General features: G+C 39.3%; 1 protein-coding gene across 1 annotated transcript; it reads right to left on the minus strand.

Moving 5' to 3' along the window:
* Positions 1–85: 85 nt before the first annotated feature.
* Positions 86–23,601, minus strand: fstl1b (follistatin-like 1b). Its single transcript, XM_055032213.1, has 11 exons — positions 23,454–23,601; positions 23,258–23,314; positions 8,057–8,158; positions 7,848–7,977; positions 6,870–6,902; positions 6,107–6,237; positions 4,751–4,869; positions 3,540–3,652; positions 2,829–2,939; positions 2,636–2,730; positions 86–1,364 (listed from the first exon to the last, which is right to left on the minus strand). The coding sequence occupies exons 2-11, from the start codon at positions 23,312–23,314 to the stop codon at positions 1,323–1,325; spliced, it is 933 nt and encodes a 310-aa protein (XP_054888188.1). The 5' UTR covers positions 23,454–23,601; the 3' UTR covers positions 86–1,322.
* Between the last annotated feature and the right edge of the window lie 1,051 nt (positions 23,602–24,652).

The following is a 24,652-nucleotide window of genomic DNA, read 5'->3' on the forward strand; positions in this document are numbered from 1 at the left end:
TTTGAAATTTTTCTTCATTTCACAAAGTCTATAACAATAAACTCTCGGCAGGCAGAAGAGCTCAAAACAAACAGAGGAAGTCGTGTTGTGGTGTAAGGACTTTATTAGCATACATTCCTTACAGTCTGTACTTTTTGTGGAATAGAAAGATGTAGCTCACACCTAATAATGCAACATTCACGCAATCATTTATCAGACAGAGTTACAAAGCACTGGTTTACCGCTAAACTTAAGCAATGCCCACTCTCATTCTTTTTAGAGGCTGATACTGTTTGCAGGTCTAAGGCACTCGTGTATTGGTCGACACCTCAATTTAGATACAAATGAACACATAAAATAAGACCAACTACTCCAAGGTAACAACACACACACACACTCACACACGCATACATTTTATTTGCACCCAGATAACTAGTACGTCTATGCTACTTCAGCTGAGGCTAGTCCTTCTGTTAGTGATTTTGAAAGCACAGGTATAGTGTTGTTGCTGGGTCCAGAGTAACGTTTTTACCTGGATAACTTTGTACATCATTCATCAAAACACTTCTTCACGGCTTTGGTTTCAGTTCTCACCATGTAACACTCAGATCAGGTCTCCTTGAGGTGCAGCTCGTCGCAAAAAAAAAAAAAAAAAGACAGATGGGGAAATGTTCAAGCAACACACAAAAAAAACAACAACAAAAAAACAACTTGTCCAAACATCAAATGGTAATATAGGGTAGGTTTCAACACAAGCCATTCACACATTGTACACAGAAACAAACCTTTTTTTGCTGAAAAAACTATCATGAAAGCATAAAGTTACACATACAGTATTTCTGCTTTTTAGTAAACTAAGGGAAGATTGGAGGAAAGAAAGAAGTACAATGGTTGTAGCGGTGGCCACTGTGGCAGTTCTACGGCAATAAAATAGCAAGTAGCTTTACCTTCTTAAAAACTCTTAAACCAGATACCTTCATTTCAACAAGTTTAAGTTCCTACCTTTACCATTTTCAATAGCACAAACATATAAATCCCAAAGCAGCTGCAACTTCTTTCTGTTGTAGTAAATGTAAAAAATATATAAAGATAGTAGTAAAAAAAAAAAGCCCTAGGACTAGTGGAGGGGCGCAGTAATACAGTCGAACGTAACAGCATTGAGCAAAAGGCAATCTGTTTCCATTCAGAATGCCCTTGAAACAAACAGATACAGCAAACACTTAAACACTGCAAAAATGTAGAATAATTAACATATAAGGGAAACGTAAAAAGGTTCGCGAGGGAAGTCAAGTATTAAAAAGGGTGATGGCATGCATCCTCCTCTTTGTTTTAAGTGTCCTCTCTCAGACCTCTTTTGTGCTGGCCTTCATCTTCTCAACTGTTTCCTGCATTTGAAGGCAAAAACAACAAGAGACAAAAATATACAATGAAGCAAAACATGAGGCGAGTAGATCTGTGAAGACACCCAAGAAAGCTTCAATTTATTCTTCCATAATGCAGTTTTTATCCATTCATCATGGGCATGATTAGGACACTGTTAGGACACTTACTTGTGTCCAATTTGTAAACATTTTACAGTCCCTTTTGATTAAAAGAGGTTCTGTAGGTTTTTGGAGCAACTAATCTGGTCAATCACACAACTCTAGTTTAGAGAAGACATGAGCTAATTGCAGTATCAAACTTTCTTTGACATCAATATAAACAAAATGCTTGCTATTTAGTAAATCTAATTCATCAGTTAAAACTTGAAATTATGAAACAGAACAAGGTTTCATTGGTATCAGTAAAAAAAAAAAAAAAAAAAAAAAGAGGTCACACAATGACAAACCTGCTTCTGACAGGGCTCTCGGGCATTTCCCACTGCTCTACAACTTTTTGGAAACATGATTATGTTTGAAAAGTGAGCTTCGAGTCCCTCTGTCAAAAATGATTCCCTCAGAGTGACATCTGTTTGCCGTGTAATTGTAACCCACATCGTTCCTCTGTGGGTTACAATTACACGACCCAGCTGACTCAGCAAAAGCTTCCAGCCAGACCCCTGGAGGCACCTTTTGAGAATCATAAGCTCATTTACACATGCAAGTAAGCATACACACTGAATAACATTAAATAGCGTTTTGCTATAAAGGAATTAGTTGGGTGTAGTTTAGTATAGATTTTTACAGAAAAGATCAGAAGGCCACAGGAGAATAAGAAAGGGTAGGGATGATTTTTATCTGCTGTCTGTTATCTGTTTCATACATATGACCCAGTTTTATTGCTCTAATTGAGGCAACATCGCTCTTTTCCAAGTGTTTGATTTATCTTGATATGCCTGTGGTGATAAAGCTGCTGATAGTGAGATTCACTGTGTCAGGGTCACATTAAAGCTTACATGAAGTCCTTAATCTATTGTTTTGTGCCAGTGAAGGGTTTGGACTCCAATGTTCTTTGTCCAGAAACACACCAAGTTCAGAGTTCACAGAAGGAATATTTGCACACTTTTAGTTTGGTTCTGTGAGCAGCTGTTGTTAGAAGGACATTCAAAACAACATTGTGTGAAAAAAAACAACTACTGAGGATCATTTTGTTTCAGAAACCACTTGTAAGTTTGATAAACATTGTCACTCATATATGTTATCAGTCAAAAAGCGATTTCTACATTAGAGATACAAACCTGGTGTTTGTTGAGCTCAGCCACGCGGAGGTTCCACTCCTCCTCCGTCATTTCTGCTTCAGCATCTGCTGACTCATCCACTGCCGCCTGTTTGTCTGGACAGATAACACATAAAAGGTTAAGAGGCATGTGTTCGGTAAAGCGGATACCTTGAATCGCTCCAACGATTTTTAGCAGTAAATCAGATCGTTACCACCACAGGTCATCGCAGTGCAGACCCAGTTGCCGCACGCGCAGACGCAGCGGTTGCACTCAACCTGGGTCTCTGCCCCGTCCTCGTATGTCTCGTCCTCCAGGGCGCATTCTGCAAAAATGCACAGCGTGATGAGCCAAGAGTACAGATTGTGAAGGGTTGCAGAGGGATAGCAAAAAGGCATTACAGATATCAGCTTCGACAAACACGGCTTGTCAGCATTTTGGGATGCCATGTCATCTCGCAACCTCACTGCAAACTCGAGTTTTAGCTTAGTCATGAATGGTCAGCAGATTTGGCGGCTAATTAAGCGTGCCCTAAAGTTTTGTGAAATGATTATCACAGGAAATAAAACGAAAGCGGATTCAAAAACCTACGGAACTCCTTTCGCCAGTGTGAGCGTGCGCGGAAGCTGGAGTTTTAAAATGCTTGTCAGCGAGCCAAAATATGTTTGTGTGCCCTTGAATCTGAGGTAGCCATGGGGATCAGTGCTCCGTGCTGACTGGCTGACAGAGTAATGCCTCCGCTTCCTGTGAACTTTATCCCAGATACATCCGCACCAGATGACTGACCGAGCAGACGCCATTCCAGATTCTTGAGGAAAAGAAAACACGAACTGGAGTGCTCATTTTCAGAGTTATTTTTGGAATCTTTGAGGATTCAGTGTAGCTTTATTTTATTGGATTTTTTAAAGAATCTCTTTCAGCTCACTCTTCTCTGGTGGGTTGAAACCAGGTTTCAGACAGTTGAGGAACTCATCAAAGTTCAGCTTCCAGTCAGCGTTCTCATCCGAGAACTCAATGAGGGCATCGACGCAAAGGCTCCTACATGAGACACAAACAGGCAGGCAAATATTAACATAAAGTTAGATTTCAGAAACACGTAGCAACAGAGCACTGGAAAAATAAGAAGTATGAAAATGTAAATGTAGTATTTAGCAAAAGTATTAATTTACCATTTTTATTATATTACCACCACGAATGTTTATGTTGGGATTTATATTTACTTGCATATGGCTTTATTTTTTTAACAACTAAAAAATCTGATAGGTTTAGTAGGTGTTAGTATTCAGACTCCTTTACTCTGAAAACCCCAAATAAAATACAGTGAAACAAACGACCATAAGAAATTATGTTGTGAATAAACCAGCAACCTGTGCATAATTTACTCTTAAAACGGTTGTCTGCTTCTTTAACTGAACCAATACTTTGTATAAACACATTTTGTTGTAATTACATACAGATCATTTGAGGTTTGTTTTATACCTCCCCAAAAACAAATAAATAAATAAATAAATCAAGCACAATGACTGAAGAGTTTCTATCAGCGTGTTTTTAAGCTGTGCTGCAGATTCTCAGCTAACCTTGGATTTAGGTCTGTACTTTAACTGGACATTAATATTCTCTAAATCATTCTTTGTGGGTTTGCCTGCATGTTTTGGAGTTTTACTCCTTCTGGAAGTTGTTCCAGCAGTTTCCAGTTCATGGCAGGCTTAAAGAAGCTTTCTGCAGCTGCGTTGCCCAGCCTTGCACTATTTCGTGAGCATTGCAGCCAATGTTATTGTTATGCAACCAAATCAATCAAACCCAGTGAAGTTTGTAGCAATATGACAAAATGTGAAAGTTTATGAGGAATACATGATGCTGCAAGGCACTTTAGATGAGAAAGCTTTTATTGAGCAGCATACATATGCTGACCCCTCAGTCAGTGACTACACATGGCCTTCAGTGCTGTTCGCTCTGGTTCTGACAGGTTTCATCAAGCTTTCTCAAAATAACACCACAGCAAACATAATCTAGGTCAGAGGACCACTATGAGAGCAAATATTTGGCAACACCTGGAAAAAAGAAGTGTTGTTTTTACCAGCTTGACCTCACCGTACAGACTTACATAAGCGTGTGAATCAACAAACGCCCACTGACCTCAGCAGCTTGTTGCTCTCCTGGTCTGCGTAGGACTGCAGCTCTCCAACCGACTCGTTGTGCTGGATGAATTTGAGCAGCTCAGAGGAGTCAAGCTGAGAATCGCCATTGTCGTATGACTGCAGAAACAGGGATGAATATAATGAATGTAACGGATGAAAGGTACAATTAAGAGGCTGTACGTGTCCTGGAGCAACCTGGGATAAGCCGTTATGCCTCCATTTCTGAATATTTTCAGGCACTCATGCTTTAATTCTGATTTGAAGTGAACATGTAGCCCCTGAAAGCCTTATGTAAAGCATGTCTCTTTTCATTTTCTTAAAGATGAGTTGGTTGAGGCTTTTCTGAATAATACCAGTTACTTGAATAAAACATGATTTTCACACTGAAATATTGTCAGCCAACAGAGAAGCTTTTGCTTTGCCGTTTCTGCAGGGCAACATAACCACAAAATAAGCATCCAAAGTCTGATATTTTCATACGCTGTCAAGAAAACGTGATCTTCCATTTCTTACTGTCCCAAATGAAATACGACTAAACTTTTCCTGCTTTGGATTAGTCAATATTATAAAAAATAATTCTATTAATTAAAATTTGCAAGTAAGTAGTGGAGCACAGGGATGGAAGCATCTTGTTTTAGGAGTATTTGCTGCAGGAGGGACTGGTGCACTTCACAAAGTAGGGAGCATCAAGAGAAAAGTACAGTGACAGAAGCATATCAAAATCATTTACCCAAGTCAAGCAATTTAAATTCAAATCTACCAAACACAAGGAAGATGTATGGAAAATTATGAATTGCAGTCACTTAAAGTCTTTAATTCATTTTTTGGTAAGCCTAACAGATAAAACCAAAAAGAGTCATTTTTGAAAGTGTAATATCAGATCACAATAGATATATATCTAATTATACTATTGATGTAAATATCAGGTTTTAATTCAGGTCAAAATTTTACAAAAATGGCACCGGGACTCATTTTTCACCAGTCAGCCACTGTTGAAACAATTAAAGCAACCAAATTTTAAAAGATTTACCCAATCCAGAAAGGAGTATAAATTATTTTTGTTATTAACAAACTATTCCAAGAGCCATCTACTCTTAAGGTTTACTGTAATTTAAGTCAGTCAATTAAGAGGTGGGAGGAGTGGGGGGAGGACCTCCTCTGCAGAACAGACGTCCTCATTAAACTGAATTATAACCAGTGCTCATGTTTGAAAGGTCTGTAACAAAAATAATTAGATCCAGTCTGACTCGGCAATTGCAATCTGGGAGGTTGGAGAAAGGCAAACATTACGGCTGGATATGAGAGACGCTTGAACAAACAGAGTAAGATCAGTGATGTGCACGAAAAAGCCCACCTTGAAGTATTTGAGGAGGATTTCAGAGAAGTTGGATCCCTTGGCAAACCAGCCGTCAGGAACGACTTCAGTCTGCAGCCACTGGATAACACGACCCCTCAGCTCATTGCGGTCAGCAGCGTAGCACACCACTGCAGCAGAGGAAGCATTTCCAAAGGTCAAAAGGTTTAATTATCCATGTGAATAATAAATGCTATCTTGAAAGCATTTTCCCAGCTGACGTCTGTCCCACTCCATTAAACTATAAACTAAAGGAATTGCATTTTACATAAGAGATAAAACTAAAATAAAGACCTTCTGTGAAAAACTGTCGACTTAAAAAAAAAGATTTAAAAAAAAAATCACACGGCTACAAAAAATATTCTTGATTTTTGCAGAAAATCTGCAGAAAATTCTCAGATAAGTATAAAGAAGCCTTCAAATTAATAAATGTTATACTGCAGTAATAATCACACACAACTGTTTTGAGGATGAATATGCAGTCTCATTTCATGTCAAGTATTTTTATTTGATTGTCATTATTTTTTGTAGAAATCAGTTTTTACTTGAAAGTTATTAAAGATTTTTTGCGATTTTCTTTATCACAAAAAAGGCAAATTTTGTTCATCATGATTGTTTTGAAAAAGCTATTAAGAATGGTAAAACAAGGGGGTAAATACTTTTTATCTGCATTGTATAGTTTTTTATTTTTTTATTTTTTATATTTTTACCAGGGAAGCCAATACATATGCAGTGTCCTGTGTGCATACAAATACCAACTCACCTGGGCTGGCAGCTGCTTGGTCTGTTTTCTTTTCTAAAGATTGGAAAAAATAGAAATAAACCACAAAATGTAAAGCAACAATGCTGAAGATGAACTTTGTTGCAGCTGAACAATGAGCCATTAAGGTTTAAGGGGGGAGGAAGGCCTCCTGAGTGACACAATGATCTCGAGAACCTACTTTGAATCGTCTGGTTCTGGTCAAGGTTCAAGTCGGCAATAAAACAATGACGCCGTCGTGTGAAAAGTGAAAATTTCACTTCAGATAAGATGCTGTTTACTGTATTAATAGTAGCGTTAAGGCATGATCCCAGTGCAGCACTGTGGTAGCGTTTTATGTTTCACCATGAACTCATTCACCTCACATTATCAGAGTGAAGGATATGAGCCAGCTCAGAGGTCACACAGCCCTCTCACCTCATTAACCATGTGCACAATTATCTGCACCTGCAGCATATTCAAAGTCTGCTGAATAGTCTTTTGCCACCCTGACTATTATTTAATATAGGTAGCATCATATAGTAGGCGTACAGTTGTACTTGTGAAAACGTGGACTTTTTTCCTGCTGTCACTGACTTATTTGAAGTCATGGATGTATCAGAAAGCATTGTCATCAAAGAGCCTAAAACTCTGTTTCTTTTCTTATTGCAAGACAATATGTGTCACCTAACCCCCCCAAAAAATTTAAAAAAATAATTTTTAGATATTTGTTTCTTTTGACACAGAAATGAGGTGAGCATAGCAAAATGTTTGAACTACAAATGAAACAATCAAAATATCAGAAATCAATTAGTGACCAGAAGGTCAAATCCTGAAAATCCATTTTAAAAGTCTGATAAATATTCAGGGCAGACACAAAGAAATACTCATTCCTTTCAGTAGAAACAGCTTTGAATGTGTTATTCATAGCTGCAGGTTTGCATTTTTAGAAATTTTACGAGAAAACAACTAATCGAGCTTCTGCTTTGCGCTTTTCTTTACCCCGACAATGTCCATCATGAGCCACTTGGATCTTCAGGCCGCTTAGACAAGCGTCTCTGTGGAGCTCGCAGTGATTCCTGTAGGTCTTACTATTGCTGCCACACACTGACCTCTTATGGGGCTTGCAGCTCTGCAAAGTGAGAAATGAAGATATAAATAAAAGCTAAGCAAAATCCCCAAAAAATAAAAACGATTTAGCCGCTGTTTACCTCAATGCAGAGGCAGCTGGGCTCCCCCTTTTCGTTGACTGCGCACTCTCTGCCGGCCCCGCAGAACACGTTGGCACAAACTTTGCCCTTGCTCTGCAGCTCCTGCATGAGAAGCACCGGAGCAGACACTTTAGAAATGCATTCTGCGTTCGCGCACTGGATGGCGCTGTTGTGTTTGCAGGAAGATACAACCCTGCCGAGGGCATTCAAACAAGATTAACGAGCACATTTTGCTTTTGGGGAATAAAACACAATGTCTTGTTTGGAGTGAGAGAGCACTTTCATTTTTCTTTAGAGGCCTTAAAGAAGTCCATGAAGTCCATGATAGAGCAATCCTATACATAGGATGCCTTGCTAAAGTAGTGCAGTGTTCAGTATTTTAAAAATCCTTTCAATATACAGATGTTCTCTATTTTGTGATGGTCTGTTGTATTAAATTACTGATAAAATGCAGTGAAGTTTGAACTTGTAACACGACAAAATGTATAAAGTTCTAGGGGTGTGATTAATTCTGCCAGGGATTGTAAAAATGTTCTGTTTTTGTGAAAATAATACTAAAACACAAAAGGATTAGAAAAACAGAGATCATTTGGATGAAACACATTCACTCGTGTGCTCTAGGGTTTTCACTTGCATGAAGTTGCTCTCATTTTCTCATGTTTATTCCTTTCATTTGTTGTTTAAAGTCTTTGTTTCTGAACATTTGCCAGCAGGCTAAAGAAATGAGGTCACCTCTGCTGCAGACCAGCCAATCACAAGACGCCATGCGGAGCCTCCAGAACTGTTTGTTAACCCCTGCTACCTCCTTTTCAGTGCGTCTTTGTAAATTTGTGGGCGTACTTAAACTTACTTGTTTGTGTGTGTGCGGGTGTATTTATGCAGGGTGTTTCCACATCTGGAGTCTGAGCTGTGTTTTCCTTCTCCCATACCGTGTGAAATCCTTTCTGCTCTGTTTGTCTCCAGACTCCACTCCCATTCCCCCCTTCTTCTCCCTAAGCGGCTCTTTCCTGAACGAACGAAGCAGAAAACTTGATGGTCTGACGACACGTGAGCTGGATCCCAAGTTTCCATGACTGAGAATTTATGACAGCCTAGTTTGGTATGTAGGACTGAAAAAAGGGTAGATTGTTGTCTCAGAGCAGCAAACGGTCTAGTGACGAATGCATGGATGGATTTCGAGGCTGGAGGGGGGTTGACATGCAAGCATCACCCTTTACCTTAAAACTGGTGAGAGGATTTGCTCATTTCCCTGTGTAGTTCACACACACAAACTTGCACTCATAAGATGAGGTCATGGAAAATCTTCAAAGCGATTTGCGAGGCCCTAAGCATATTGAACTATTGAGTTTGTTCCACACAGATGGGCCCGAGGCCTGTTGAAACCTGTGGAAACACTCACAGGTCATGAATAATGGAGGAACTCCTCGGATGAAGCTGCTACAAACGTAGATTTGTGTCTGCCAGCGCGGTCCTCTCTGAGCAGAAGATCCCTGACATTTAGCTAATGAACATGGAGGCTTCTGATTATTCAAGTGGGTTGTTGCCATAGTGAAGACATGTGAAGGCTCTTGTTGGGGAGATTTTACAGAGCAGACCATCAGGCAGCCCTGTTGATATGACGGCAAAGTGTGGTCACTGCAAAAATGCTTGAGTTTATGACTGACACAAATCTCTAGACGGCAATGAACAAAAATGACCGCAATCCCACCTTCTGTAAACAAGGAAAGGTGGTCACAAATCTTGCCTGACTACTTAGATTTCACTGTGCATACAAGAACAAGAAGCTCTTTACATCCACTACTGGGTTCATAATAGTCTTAGTGTATTTGAATGGTAATATTAAACCTTATATACATTTATATACTCCTAAACATCTGTTATACAGTAAACATGGTGTTTCTCAAGAAGGCCCTGGGTTAAAATCCTGATTGGCCTTTCTGCAGTGTGCATCTTCTCCCTGTACCTGCATTGGTTTCCTCAATGGTACTCCAACTTCCTCCCTCAAAAATCATCTTAGGTCAACTGAGTGAATGCCTGTCATTTGCCTGGGGAATACTTTGCCTTTCATCTAAACAGTCACCCATCTCCTAGCAGGAATAAAAACATTATTTATGTGTAAATATTATTTTTTTATCAGCAAGTTTAGTGATTGTAGTAAAAAAATACTACAAATTTATGCCCAAAAATTGCATCACAGCATACAGCAACCAGTGAGGGGCATCTAGCTCTACACACAAAAGCTCCAGTCACAAAAAATTATTTTAATAAAATTACCTAGCAACAAGGTGTTAGTCTTACTGTTGTATGCTATGTGCTAAATTTAATATTTTTCTTATTGTCTTACATCAAGATAACATACCTATCTGTCATTTTATTCTGATTACATGTCATGAAAGCAAAGCTTTCTTGACATGTTTTCTGACATTTTAGACTAGAAAAACCTATTTTAGACCCAGAGTAATTCCTAAGACATTAAGAATATTTTTGTTTAGATCATATATTTATTTCAAGTCAAAAACCCGGACCATAACGAAGGCACATCGTTCCTAGTCTTATTGAACACTCAGAATTTTCCTGAGTTAATCAAACTCAAAGTTTGTCTTGATAGCTGTGTAATTATATAATTATCTCAAGATATTAAACTACTTTGAATTTATTTTAACCCAGAAATTATAGCTGTGATGTTGGAAGATGGATTAAGTGAAAAAAAACATTACAAGCTTTCTTCTGCTATAGATCATCCCCAAGTGACAGCAATACTGCATGATGAAACTGGTTGCAACACAATGACGGCTGATTTTTGCACCAGAATCACAAGTGCTATTTAAAAAGACGCTCTCCTCTTAAAATAACACAGTCAGCTCATGGTGTGGAGAATCATCACATCCAAATGTATAACTCTATGCACAGTCGTGCTTTGGTTTGTATCAGCCATGTCCAACTTTCAGACCATGCTATACTTTAAAACAAGAACAAAAAATGAAAAGCAAATAAGTAGTTCAAAGATATACTTTGAACGACCTTTGAGCAAACTCCAGTTGGCAAAGCTGCAGGCTGCATGAATGTTGGCACCAACTAAACTCCCAGCTAATAGCAGTTTGCTATGCTATTCTACTGTTGATTAAGGAGCAGAAAGACAAACTGGTGAATATAAGCTCTTGAAAACAAGTAAAATTTATGGGTATTTATATTTTTCATCAAGGCTACGTTCCAAATGAACAATAACAAATGATGCAGATACACTTATTCTAACCGTATAAATTAACACAAGTAGGAACATTCGATGCCTTTCTGTGTAAGATAAAAGAATATGTCTCATTTTAACCAATTTTTTTTTTTACTACTGGGTAAATACTATTCTACAATGAAACTGTTGTATTTTTACTTAATGTTGTATTTTTACTTAATACTTTGTCATAAATAGCCTTCAGAAGAACTCTGCTCTCTTTTTACTACTCCAAACCTCACCAGACAACCCTCTGGAAATCTGAATTTTAGACCAAACAACAGTTTTTCTTCAGCAACACAAACTGGGATGTTAAATATTTCAATCTTAATCATTGAATTTTTTCAAAGCAGATGACTCTGAAGGTTTCTCTTTCTGAGTTTTTGCAAGATTTGTATTAAATTAATTAGAGTGCTTAAAGAGAGGTATGTGGTTTTACTCAGTGGGATATAAAAATCATTGATAACTAACTACCTACTTCACCTACAGACATCGGAGCCTACACTCTTCTCCGACCCCTTTGCACAGAGGCAAATACTTATAAAATGGATTAATAAATGATGAATGTAGGGAAAACTCTATTAGTGCAAATGTGACAAAGATTTTCCATAAACATTATTTTGTAAGATAATGTTGAAAGCATAAGTATTAACTCAATCATCAGCAGAGCAGACAGTGCAAAGAAAGCACCAAGACAGTTATAACCACAGGGATTCTCCTACTTCACTCAGAAAATCATGCTCTCCTCCCATTTAATGTTGATCATAAAGCCTATTGCTCAGTGGATCATAAAAACAATAAAATGAGTCCTTCATAAAGCAACACCCCCGTGCTAATTAAAGTGCATTGCTCATTTTTTCTGAGTTCTGCCACTTTTTAAACTATTAAAAAATATTAAAAGGCTCTAAGTAGATTAAGATATAAAAAGTTTTTTTATACCCAGTGAAACTCCCCAAGAGAATTTTGAAATGAGACAAGGGAGGAGAATAAGTGAGCTGGAAAAAAAAAGAAAAAAAGAAATGGAAGCTGTGATGGGAATATCAATTTGAGTTCTGCCCATATATGAAGCCCAGGAAGTCTTGAGCAAAATATCCTGCTCTACTGATGTAGATGGAGAAACACAAAAGAATAAAAAATGTGGGCACTGCCACATTTGTGAGAAAGCCTTTCATGTGTTCAAATATTTTTAGACATAAGTACACGAGGCAGAGCTGCAGTGTAGATTGATCATGGGTGCATGTTTTGTGCACGCAAAGCAGCTGATCAGCGTTTCTGTCCTGAGGAAGTCACTCTACAGATGCCACAAATTCAGTCCCACAATGCACCCTGCCTATCATTAGCACAGAAAACATTGATCTTGTGATTGTAAGCATCCGGCAGCTCCAGCAAACATGATAATGATAAAATAAGCCCATTAAATGCTGAGTGTAGCTTTTACATTGATAATGGAGAGACTCAGTTAATCAACTTAAACAGTTTTCTTTTGGCTTTGCTAGCTCACTGTAATTCTAACAAAACACACTGCAGCAGAAATTCAGCTTGTTCCTTTTGCACACAGTTTAGTAAAGCACCCACATCAGTTTAACTATTAACACTAACTTTCATTTTATAGACCAACTGAGAGTGGAAAACAAACCAAAATGATAAATGTTTTTTTTTAATCTAAAAAGAGTAGTAAACATTTGTATTCAGTTCCATTAATCAGGTACTCCTAAATATAAGATAGCTCAACCAATATGCGTTGAAATTGCTCTGAATACGGCAGAAAATCATCACCCTGAAAACCGCACTTATGGTGAAACACGGTGCTGGCTTCATCATGCTGTGGAGATATTCTTCAGGAGGGACAGAGTAAATGGCAAGTTGAATGGGGCTAAATATAATCAACAGGCAACATTAAACATACAACAATTAATGCAATCAAATTATTAGGACCAAAACATTTTTATGGCTTTGAGTGGTCCAGTCAAAACCCAGATCTAAATCTGTTGAGAATTTCTCGAGGCAGTTCTGACCCTTGCTGGGTCAGCTGACTATGAAACATGACAGACTCTGACAATGCAGACCAAATAGCTCTATTTATCCTCCTGCTGAAAGAACATGAGTACTGGTGCTAAACAGTCCATTTTAATGCAGTGGACTATAAGAAGATTAGAGAAAATTACTTCAAATTAAATCAGTCATCAGACTGGGTTTGAAACATCAAGGTGACACAAAGTTATGCAGTGTATTATGGAAACATCCAGAAGAGTTGACTCTCTTTTATACCCCAAGAGATCATGTATGAAAAGACTAAATAATGAAAAGGAGAAAATGGCAAACTGACCAGAAAACAACCCACTCACCTGTCCAGAACTCCAGTGTTTTAGGGCTATTTCACATTGTGCCTGTTGTTTCAAGGTATCACTTTTTAAAATGTTGTGGTTTTGGATTTTTTCAAACCTGACCCTTTCTGTTAAAAAAAGAAAGAGATCTTTTTGTCATGGGATGTTCTGTACCGATTATGCATCAAATCATATCTGCCAGAAAAAGACTTTCCACATCCTTGACATAAAGTAATGTTGTATATTGTGCTTTACTGAAACATGGTGAAATGACTCAGATAAAAATTATCTACCAGGAACTGTGAGCTTGCTTGGCTTGTTGTTTTTGAAACTGTGAAATTGCCCCGATGTAGATCAGAACTAAATAAGTGAAAGCATGATATGATATAAAATGATGGTTAACATAAAATTATATTTACTTCTATAAGAGAAGAATTTAAAAATGATTAGTGACTGATTAATGAAGATTAATTATTTAATAACTAATAATTCCACTAAACCTTAGAATAATAAACTTCCAAGAAAAACAAATATCCAATGGTTAAGTACATGGGTACAAAATGAAACACTAACTTGTGAAGGAAATCAATACTTTTTACTGCATGTATTTTTTCAAAAATAAAAGATTATGTCTATCACAGCTAAAATGAATAACTTTATCACAAAGGAAATTGATTTTTGATTTGGAGAGGAATAAAGATGCAACCTGGAGTTTTCCAACTATACATTCAATTTAAAAAGAAAGTGAACTCTGCTGGGTTGTAGCGTATGAATGATCTGGTTTTAATCAAATTCTCACTGTATCTAAAGCGAGGCTCAAACGTGAAAAACCACACACTTCATATTCCACTGAGTCATAATTCAATAAATAAAGATGAAACCAAAATGTTATGTCTGCAAAAACCACACACCTAAATGCCTAAAAACCATAAACCTACTTTCATTTTTTAAATCATGTTTTAAAAAAAAAAACTGAAGTGAAAAACGAGACAAATAAAATGAAAAAAAGAGATTAACTCAGGCAAGAGTTGGGAGTTTGCATTCCTGAGCAAAACTGTTTGTCTTGATCCATAAACTTCTCCGAATCTGGGTCAGATGCTGAGGAAATGCCTCCGCTCTCCCCATCTCCAACATTTCACGTTATTCCCCTTCAGCTCTGAGCAATCCAACGCTGGACAGCTTTATGAGACATTTGCTCACGCTAACAGAGAACAGGACATTAAGGGTTCAGCTTGAGCAACGCAAGATACAGTAAGACTTCCTTCTCACTTCTCCTTAAGTCGAATTTACCAGAAATGAAATGGAGCACAGCCAGAAAAAAAAAAATCTTACTTCACACCCTCTGAACTACATTCCAGTTTTCTCCTTTAAGGAATTTATGCGAATTGTGGCCTAATCCATCACACATGGGAGAAACATGACAAGACTATCATCCGCTCTAGTTCGTGGTTATTACGGAAAGATGTGGCTCTATAATTTACATCCCTGCCCTCCCATTCGCTCAGGACCTGAATCTAATCAACTTTATCTCCACTTGATTCACTTTTTCTGTACCACGGAGCCACTTGAGAACCAACGTACAGTGAAAATCTTAAATCAAACCCCAAAACGAGAGAATCCACTGGCACACTTCCCCTGGGCTCAAACTCTTGGTGAGTGTTTGTTGGATTAAACGACAACTGATTGGCAGTTTGTAGCGTAAAAGACAAGGTGTGTCCTTGAATTAATGAGGTCAAAGACTTGAGGGTATTGCGTGGTCTCAGCAGGGGGCCTCTGCCTTTCTCTCTTGGGTGCACTAGGTTTGAGATTGAGCCAGCAGAAACAAAAGGATGACCGATTTACACTCCTTCAGTCTTCTTGGTTCTTTCTTCAGTGTGAAAGGAATGCATCAACGGACAGAATGATGTCACCTCAGTCTGCAGTCTGTTATTTTACTCCCACCCAAGTCCTGGCCCTTTTTTTTTAGAGCCAAAACCTGATGACTGAATCTTGACAGAAAAAGCCAGAAACTGAAACAAGAATTGAGAAAAAGAGCTATAACATGGTACAACTGGAAACAAAGACAGGCTAAACAAAGCGGGAAATAAGTCATAGTCTGGGCTGAGCTACATCTGCAAGCAGTTAAAACGTCACCCGGACATAAGAAAGAGCCCTACCCCCAGCCCTGGTCACCCTCCTGTTCCTCAGCTGTCCCTCCTTTCCATATATGTTGTATTTCACCCAAAACAGCTACATCTCTCTCTCTCTTTCACCAGCCGACCATCTGACTCTGTCTCGACTTTGTCCCCCTCCAACCTCAATGGACTTCTGCTCTGGTCAGAGCCTTTTTTTTATGCTACAAGGAAGGTGAAGTGAGGGTTATAAGAAGGGAGGGCTTAAGCTCAGACTGCAACCGGAGGAATGAACAGACTGTCTACCCTCCTCTCTGAGGCCAAAATGAGGGGCTAATGGCTAGAACATGTCTGTAATGGGAAAAGACCTGGCTTACAGGCTGCAGGGTGGATTTAAAAGTTGTGTTAGCCTGTGAGGATGAATCATGACACACATTCACTGGCTCTAATGTCTGCAGCAATTTATTGCCAGTTTTCAAAATCCAGTTTTTATACCAGACTTCCAAAGTAAAACTGGGTTCAGTGTTTTTAAAACAAATGATTAAAAGAAACATTTATCTTAAACTAGTACTAGCTTTAGTAGTACAGCTAGCATTACTATAATCTGTATACATATCCTAGATCTACAATGTAGAGCTGAGGTCAGCGACTTCTTGAGTGCAACTTTTGGATGGATCCCACAACACCTGAATCAAAAGGCTGAGATATCTCCTTAGTAGTCAGCAATTTTTTGCAAAGTCTTGATCATTAACTATACATTTGATTCAGGTGCGTTACCAATCACTGCTTTTTTGGCGAGTGGTACTGCCCCAAACGTTTCAGGGCAGTGCCACTGGAAGCCTAAAGTTGCAGAGCTCTGAGGAAGCACCTGACCTTAACTCTGAGATTCACAGAAGACTCTGAATACTTACAAATTCATCGTGTTTCACAGCAGACAGGAGTTAAAGTTCTTAAGTTTAAAGAAAGCCTTTCTGCTATCTGTTGTTTCGCTCTCTCTTGCAAACTGAATGAAATGTCTCACAAGTAGTTAGTGCAGAAATATTTATTATTCACTTTCAAATTTGGCTCCAAACTATCTAAAAAAGTAATCAAAAATGTACTTTTCAGGAAAATGTCTCTGGTTTGGAAACATGCTCTTATATTGAAATTATTTTTGTTGCATGTTTATCATATTACACCCTGTTGTCACAGTGATTGTGTCTTTTTTTCTGTATCTACACCAATCCCCTCTCTGGAGAAGGACACAAGTCAAATTTTCTTCAGGAATGACTCAAAATGCACAATCAGCGGGCCCTCCAATCTCTCCAGAACCCAGTTTGATGGGGTCTCAAGCATCCCTGAGAGTTCAGACTAATCTCACAAACAGCACGCCCCAAAGCATCTGTTCAGAATGTCACAGTAGCCACACAACCTATCAGTGCTGCTTTGTTAAACAATGACAGGGGGAAGGGATTCCACTTTGTCCTGTGTACACAGAATCTAAAGTAATTAAAATGCTTGACATTTTAGTGTGAAAAGAAAAATACTTGCAGTCAGCATTGCCGGGAGATAACACACACAGCACAAGCCTGAGCAAATGAAAAATTAACATCTCCCTGCAGCTCGTCGGCGATGTTCTGTAGAAGAGTGGTTAAAAAACTGTGACTATTACTAACATTGTGCGATGTCATTAGGATTACACAGCTTACATAAAAGGTCTAAAACAGCCCAAATTTTTCACACTATTTGAGAAAAAAAAAACAGATTTTCCCAAACAGCACTACTACAACCATATCTCAGTGCTTTGGTGGCAGCAACTTTAACATTAATAATACATCAAAATACAAAAGAAGAACATCTTGAGCACGGCCACAGATAATCCCAACACTACAGTAGCTCATGCTTTTTGTGGCCAGCGTTTACCACTTCCTTTCACTGTAATGTTTTTCAGAAAGTTTAAAGTTTAATATTGGCAGCAGCAGGAAGGGAGAGGAGACCCTAGCTCCTTAGTGGATTGTAAAGCAGAGCACATTCGACTGCTTGTGGAAGGTAAGCCTCTGTGTTAATGTTGTTTGCCGCAGGCTACTTGGACTTTAATGAAAACGTTTTCACAAATGTGCTTTGAAGATTAAAATTTAAAAATAAAATGATAGTTATTTTAGAATTCATATAAGTAAAAATAACAGTATTATGTTTGATATGAGACTGTGTGTGTGTGTGTGTGTGAATGAAATTTAAAGAGGGAGACTATGTGGTTTAATGTGGTTGACTAACACAATGTAGCACTTATTTGTGAAAAGAAAGAATGCATAGTTTAAAAAAAAAAAAAGAAGTGTACTTGTATCAATATTCCGGGATCTTCTGAAATGAAGTCCAGTTCAATAAACTGCCTTGAGAAGACTCTGTTTACTAATTATTAAATAGAGTTAAATAAATAGATAACATTCTAGTTACTACTTATTAAATCTCTGGTTGCAGATGCTTTACGCCAAAGATTTTGTCCAACATGCAAAACCACTGTGTGACAGCAATTAAAAACTGAACATAGTCGTGAATATACCATCCAAACAGTGACTATGGTGGTGGGAGCATCATGCTTTAGGGTTGCTTTTCTGCAGCAGGAACAGAATAACTGGTCAGAAGTTGAGGGAAGATGGAGGCATCTACGTACAACGCAATCAAAGAAGGAAGCTTGTTTGAGCCTACTGAAGACTTTAGGCAGGGCCACAACTCTAAACATGCAGCCAGAACTGCAATTAAATGGTTTATATTAAAGTATATTGATGTGGCACTACGGCCTAGTCAAAGTGCAAACAAAAGTCAATTGAGATTGACTTATATGGTTTAATATGAATGCTTGCCAAACATTTCTGATTTTTCATTGTAAAACCAGAACAGGCCTATGTAAACTGAGCTTACAAATCACACAAGACTAATTCCAGTATGTCCCTTCTGGATTATATCTGAAGGTTTCAAAGTGAAGGTGATTGCATATGAAACCCATGTATCCTTTTATTCCGTTTCACAATTCTGCCCTACTTTGGCCTGGCCTGCCATGTAAAAATCCCACTGAAACAGTAAAGTGTTTGGTTGTAGTGTCAAAGAAAATGATAAATTCAAGACTTTTGGTTCCTTTGCGAGATCCTGAATATATAATGACCTAGTAACTGTAAATAAAAGGTTCAGAACACTATCACAAAGTGGAAAAAGAAATCTGGCGAGGGACATTTAATGTATTTTTTTCTCTAACTCAGATTTTTTGTGATATGGCTCATGTCAGCTGAGTTTCTCCACAGTACAGCTCACCATCCTGTATAAATGTATATTGAATATGTCTTAGCTGGCCCTGTTTTTATTGCTTCAGCATATTCATTGTGCTTTTCTTACTCATTCAGGCACTGAAGTAGTCTGTCATTTGAGTGCATATATATATATATATATTGTGTTAATTTCTGAGCAAAGCTCCAGTGAGTACAGAGTGCTCATAATGATAAGACATCAGTACAGCTGGTAAGCTAAATAAGGACTCATTTCAAATCAAGCCAAGAAGAGGAGGACAGATACTGCAGGGACACGACACAAAGCACCAGCCCACCTTTTTTTCCTCTTCACACAGCCAAGCCTTACCTCACTCCCCTTCTACCCCCGTGATAATTGCCTGACAATGGCTCCGTCTCCTCGCTGTTTTACATCAGGCTATCTCACCGGCCGCCCTGCACAGTCCCTGCTCGGAATCCATGACCGACTGTTGAGCTCCAGTAATTAGAGCAGGCTGTTACAGGGAGAGGACACAGCGTCCCTCTAATGCTCATGCTCTGTCCACCTGGGCAGATATTTTTAGCCCACCTTGAATGAGCAAGAACAAGCATCAACATGTAAGCAATGTTGGGTGCCCATACCAGGAGCCATAACTCAATTAGGCCTGCTGGGAAGCTGGAACCACTAAAAAAGTCAGTTTCTATTCTTCTTTGTCCTTGTTGATGGCAGTGGAGAGTGGAGAATGTGTGCTTTTCTTATTGGGCGTACTTCCTGCTGAAATCTTTTATTTTTTTTTTCACTCCAGAGCGCCGATAACAAAATTAACCACTGTGTCATTCCACCCCAGTTTTCTTCCACCCAACACAATCACACTGCATGCCATAAAAACAGTAATCCAAACATTTCTCTCCCTCTATTTATGCGTGAGTATGTGTGCACACACGTCCCCCGAGGCTGCAAACTCTTATGACTTTCCCTTTCCCTGCGTCTCACCTCCTTTACATATCAGACTTCCGGTGTGCTTTAGTAAAACATCAACATTTTATCCATGAGATGCATATCTCTCTTCCAGCCTGCAGACAAAAACTCACACATGCACACGCATACAGAGAGCTTTGGGTGAGGCCCGACCCTGGCCACCCAGCCACGCTGCATTTCTGAGCAGCTTATCTTCAAAAGCAGCAATTTCTCACCTCCAGAAGCAAACAGGCATTCTCCTTGATGACAAATGAAGAGGTTGTGTCCTCAGTTGAATAGCCTATGCTCATGGCAGTAAATAAAAACATCAGTCAAAGCAAAGAAAATTCTGTTTCCATCAATTATTCAAGACTCTCTTTTTTTTTTCTTCCGATTTCACATTCTGGAAATGCAACACCTATAACCTATAGCAACCTGAAAACACACCCCTGCCCCTCGCATGCTTTATTCTGAGGGGACTTTTCTCCAACTTGCTGACCTCTTTCGGACAACATGTCAGTTCAAGCTATTCCCACAGCAGTCAACAGGCCATATATTATCAAGGCAATTACCTCTGCAGAATGGATGCCTTTCTAATTCCTTCCCATTTGCCACATTCAGCAGAGCCGGCTTCATGCTCCGTCTCCTGTGTGCCATACCTCACAGGACACAAGCATGGATCCAATAAAGACAAACACAGAGCCGCATTCAGCAGCCCAGCTGGCAAGAGACAGAAGAAGCAGTGGAAGGTCAGGAGGGAGGGCAACCAGGCCAGGCGTTGAGCAAGGCTGTTGCAGCATGGAGTCCCTAATTGCCATTTGTATTAATCTATAAAAATAGTCCACAGCAACTATTGCATGAAGCTGAAATGTCTAGGCTGTGTTAGGTAAGTGTTCGGAAATGATTCCTTCTTCCTTCTAATTGTGCATTTTAACAAAACAGTCAGCACAGATCCAGGTGTTAAAACAGCCGTGTGCTTCGATGGTAACACCATCAAGTGCCGACAGGAGGGTGTGTATTTGTACTTCTTCAAGGAATGTGTTGGAAAAACACAACTCATTTTCATATTAAGTGTTTGGCAACAAGATCTACGCTGTTTCTATCCAAGTATGATAATTGAAAGGTACAGTGAGAAGAACCAGAATCAGAAAGCTCTATTACCTAATAGATTGTTTTCTTTTTTTCATGGGAAGCAGGAACTAAGCTCCAAAGGAATTACCAACCAAGATGTATAAATATCTGTTGATATTTATATTCCACGGCAACATATGACTTTAGTGAAGGAAGTGTAAGCTGTTATTATGGGCCCAGGAAATGAAGGTGGGTCCTTTAACCTTGACATCCTGTTGTGATACTGTGTCCACAAAGTAAGGTGGCAAAAGTCGGTGGTAAAAGCATTGAAAAAATTCAACAATGGCTGCGCAATATGAAGACATCATGTGTTATTCAATAACTTAAGTGACGGTTCTGATGACAATAAGACGTTTGGGTCACAACATACTGCACAGGCTCTGCCTGAAATCCACCAGAGGGTTTCATTTAGGAGCCGTCGCCCTTTTTGAAAATCCCCCACAGGGATTCTATCATTTCAGTGGAGACGTCTCATTCGACACCAGCTGTAAATAGTTTGAACCTCCCTCTGCTGTGCCCTGGATGTCTGGAGAGAACCACTACGCTGCAAGGCAATTTATCTTCTGAATATTTGTCACATTTTCTCTGCAACTCACTTTGTCTTATTTCTTCGATATCTTGTATGTGAAAAAACTTAGCAAGCAGGATTTCTACATGGTTTTATGTCAAGCGTCAAGACTTTTAATTGTTTCCCCAGAGTTTTCAATACATTATGACATCATTTTTACAGCATCAATAAAAATCTTGGAAACTATAATTGGATGGATGGATGGATGGATGGATGGATGGATGGATGATGGATGGATGGATGATGGATGGATGGGATGGATGGATGGATGGATGGATGGATGGATGGATGGATGGATGGATGGATGGATGGATGGATGGATGGATGGATGGATGGATGGATGGATGGATGGATGGATGGATGGATGGATGGATGGATGGATGGATGGATGGATGGATGGATGGATGGATCACTTGGGACACATTCACTCAACTTCCAGGAAATGTTAGTTGCTCGATTTTAGTTGTTCATTTTTGCACTGCAACACTTTAAAAAAGATTTATTTTTTTGCCCATTGCAATTCAACTTCCTAGCACTGATGCTACAGTTCTTATTTGATTTAAATAAGAATAAGTGTAACTGGTTATGTTTGCAAACCCAAAACACTATTTTATTAATTGCATAGATTTGTTATTTAAACTATCCTTCTGCTGTTGGATTCTTGAGATCATCAACAGTGTGTTTATGTTTCAAAATATGATTGAACGCCATTATTAACTACTGCTTACATTACTATAATGGTGAAGTATCTATTTTAATATTGGGTTTGTTTCAAAGGTTCTGACTTTATGCACTGATTGAACCAGTGAACTTGTTCTGCTTGTGAAATTCAACAACAGTGGATACTGCTCTGCAGGAAAAAGCAGGTTTACTTGAAAGCTATGATTAAATTAGCATTTAAGTAAATCTTACAGATGTCTTACCAGTACTCATACTGATCCTCGCCTCATTGGAACTATACCCATCCTGTTCTTCAGGTGGTCCCATCAGACCTCCTAACAGTACATTACCTCTGTGTGTTTACTCAAAGGTTCTGCGGCTTAGCGCTGCAGTGTGACACCCGGAAGGTGAGTTTTCTCACAGCTCAGTAACATGAAATACGTGCTGTTTTGCATGCTAGTGCAACACAGTGCTAGTGTGTCCTCAGAACAGCTGGCAGCTGGTTTGACAGCAAAACATCCTGCAATATTGACAAAGAAGCCCAAGAAGCCCTCAAGAGAGCAGTCCATCCTGCCATCCTTTTATAGAGCTGAACGCTGTCACTTTCTTGGTCTCATAGAGGCTTTGTCAGAGATGGTTGTTCAACAGCTGACTATAGGAGGAGTGTGGCTCACAGCCAAAACAAGAAGGATACTCCCCCCCCCCCCACACACACACACACTTGCACAATTATCAGAATGCCTGTAATAAAAGACACCCCCCACTGATAATTTAGCTAAACCATTAGAGATTGATTTATGGTTTTATTGTCCCTGTTGTATGAGAACACAAACTAAATCTCACCTACTCTGTTGTAACATTTGGACTCATTCCAACCGTTTCCAGATGTGTGAACAAAGGCCGGATGTCTCACTTCATGGACTTGTTACAAAGTGGCCAACGCAAACTTAGAAGAGTCATTTGAAAAGTGAACAATGTAAAACTTACCTCTGCTTCACAGAGAGCCGCGGCCAGCAGAAGGAGCACAGCGACGCTTCTCCACATCTGGAAGCAAAGGAGAGAAAGTGAGGCTCGGTTTGGTGGATGAGAGAAAAGCGGTACAAGGAACGCGTCTCCCGCCGCCCCCGGACCCCCTCCCCCGTTTTCCAGAGCGAAAACTTGAGGAAAATCTTTGTTCCCCTACCGTTTCGGTCCAACAGCAAAGCGGCCTCGCTCGGGAAGGGAAAGCGGTGCTGGTCGGAGTATTTTATCCGGATGGAGTCGAGCTGGAGATCCGCGGTTCGAAGAAATTTGAGGAGAGCCGAGGAATTCCTGCCAGTCTCTCTCTCTCTCTCTCTCTCTCTCTCTCTCTCTCCGGTGCAGCCAATGGGAACACTGGGAGCCCTCCGAGGAGGCGAGCAGAGAAAACTGAGGAGGGGGAGGCATCAGAGAAACTGGGGTCTCACTAGGTACTGCATTAAGATGCGCATTATTCTCTATTTCAGATTGTTAAAGAAAAGAGAGGAGAGGAGGAATCAATATTAAATGGGTACCAAAAAACAACTGAGTGGAAAAGAAAACTATTTCGATAGATCAAAAGTTTGTTGAATCTCACAGAAATACTTCTCTGGGAAGAAGATGCTTCTGATTTACAACCCGTTGAACTTCAACGCAAACATGGGTCCAATTAAACCAGCCCGATAGACATGAAAAGCAAGGCAGACTCATAATAGGGTAACTGACAGGGCAAAATGGCGCATCACCCCAGGGGTCCTGTGGGCAACGAGGAGCCTGAAGGGGAGACATATCAGTCATCTACATTCAACACATTTTCTGTTGCTTATAGTTCAGTTGGGGGAAAGTATGTTATCCACAGCATTGCATGACAGTTATGCAGTTCACTGCTGCTGGCCAATGAAGATGCAGATTTTAAAATAGATTCAGATTTAGCTTCAATTAAATCCTGATTTCTGTCACAAATGAGGTGTTCTGATATACTTTGTGTTTTCAATCGTTTCCTTGTTTATGTCCCACAGATCTTACCTTGTTCTGTTCTGTTCTCTGTATTCATTGCTCTAATGGTGTGTCCATACACTGCAGGTTTCCTTTGTCCAGTTTGTTGGTTCGTTTTTGTTCTCTGCTCCTTTTATGTTTGATTTTCTGATTGAATTTGAGGACCAGCTCAGAGTCTTTTTGTCACGGTGTTGAGTGTTTTTAAGTGGACCCAAACGCAGAGCGATTTTGAATGCTTATTGAAAAATGAAGAGAAAAGCAAACTTAAAAAAATACAGGAAGCCAGAGTTGAACAGAAATAAACCATAACAATAAGCCAGCCAGGAGACACAGGGAGAATGCAGTGAACCTGGGAAGTAATGGAAGGAACCAGTGAGGAGTGACTGAGAA

Source organism: Poeciliopsis prolifica, unplaced genomic scaffold (assembly GCF_027474105.1).
Source record: "Poeciliopsis prolifica strain line A6 unplaced genomic scaffold, Auburn_PproV2 SCAFFOLD007, whole genome shotgun sequence".
NCBI classification, from domain to species: domain Eukaryota; kingdom Metazoa; phylum Chordata; class Actinopteri; order Cyprinodontiformes; family Poeciliidae; genus Poeciliopsis; species Poeciliopsis prolifica.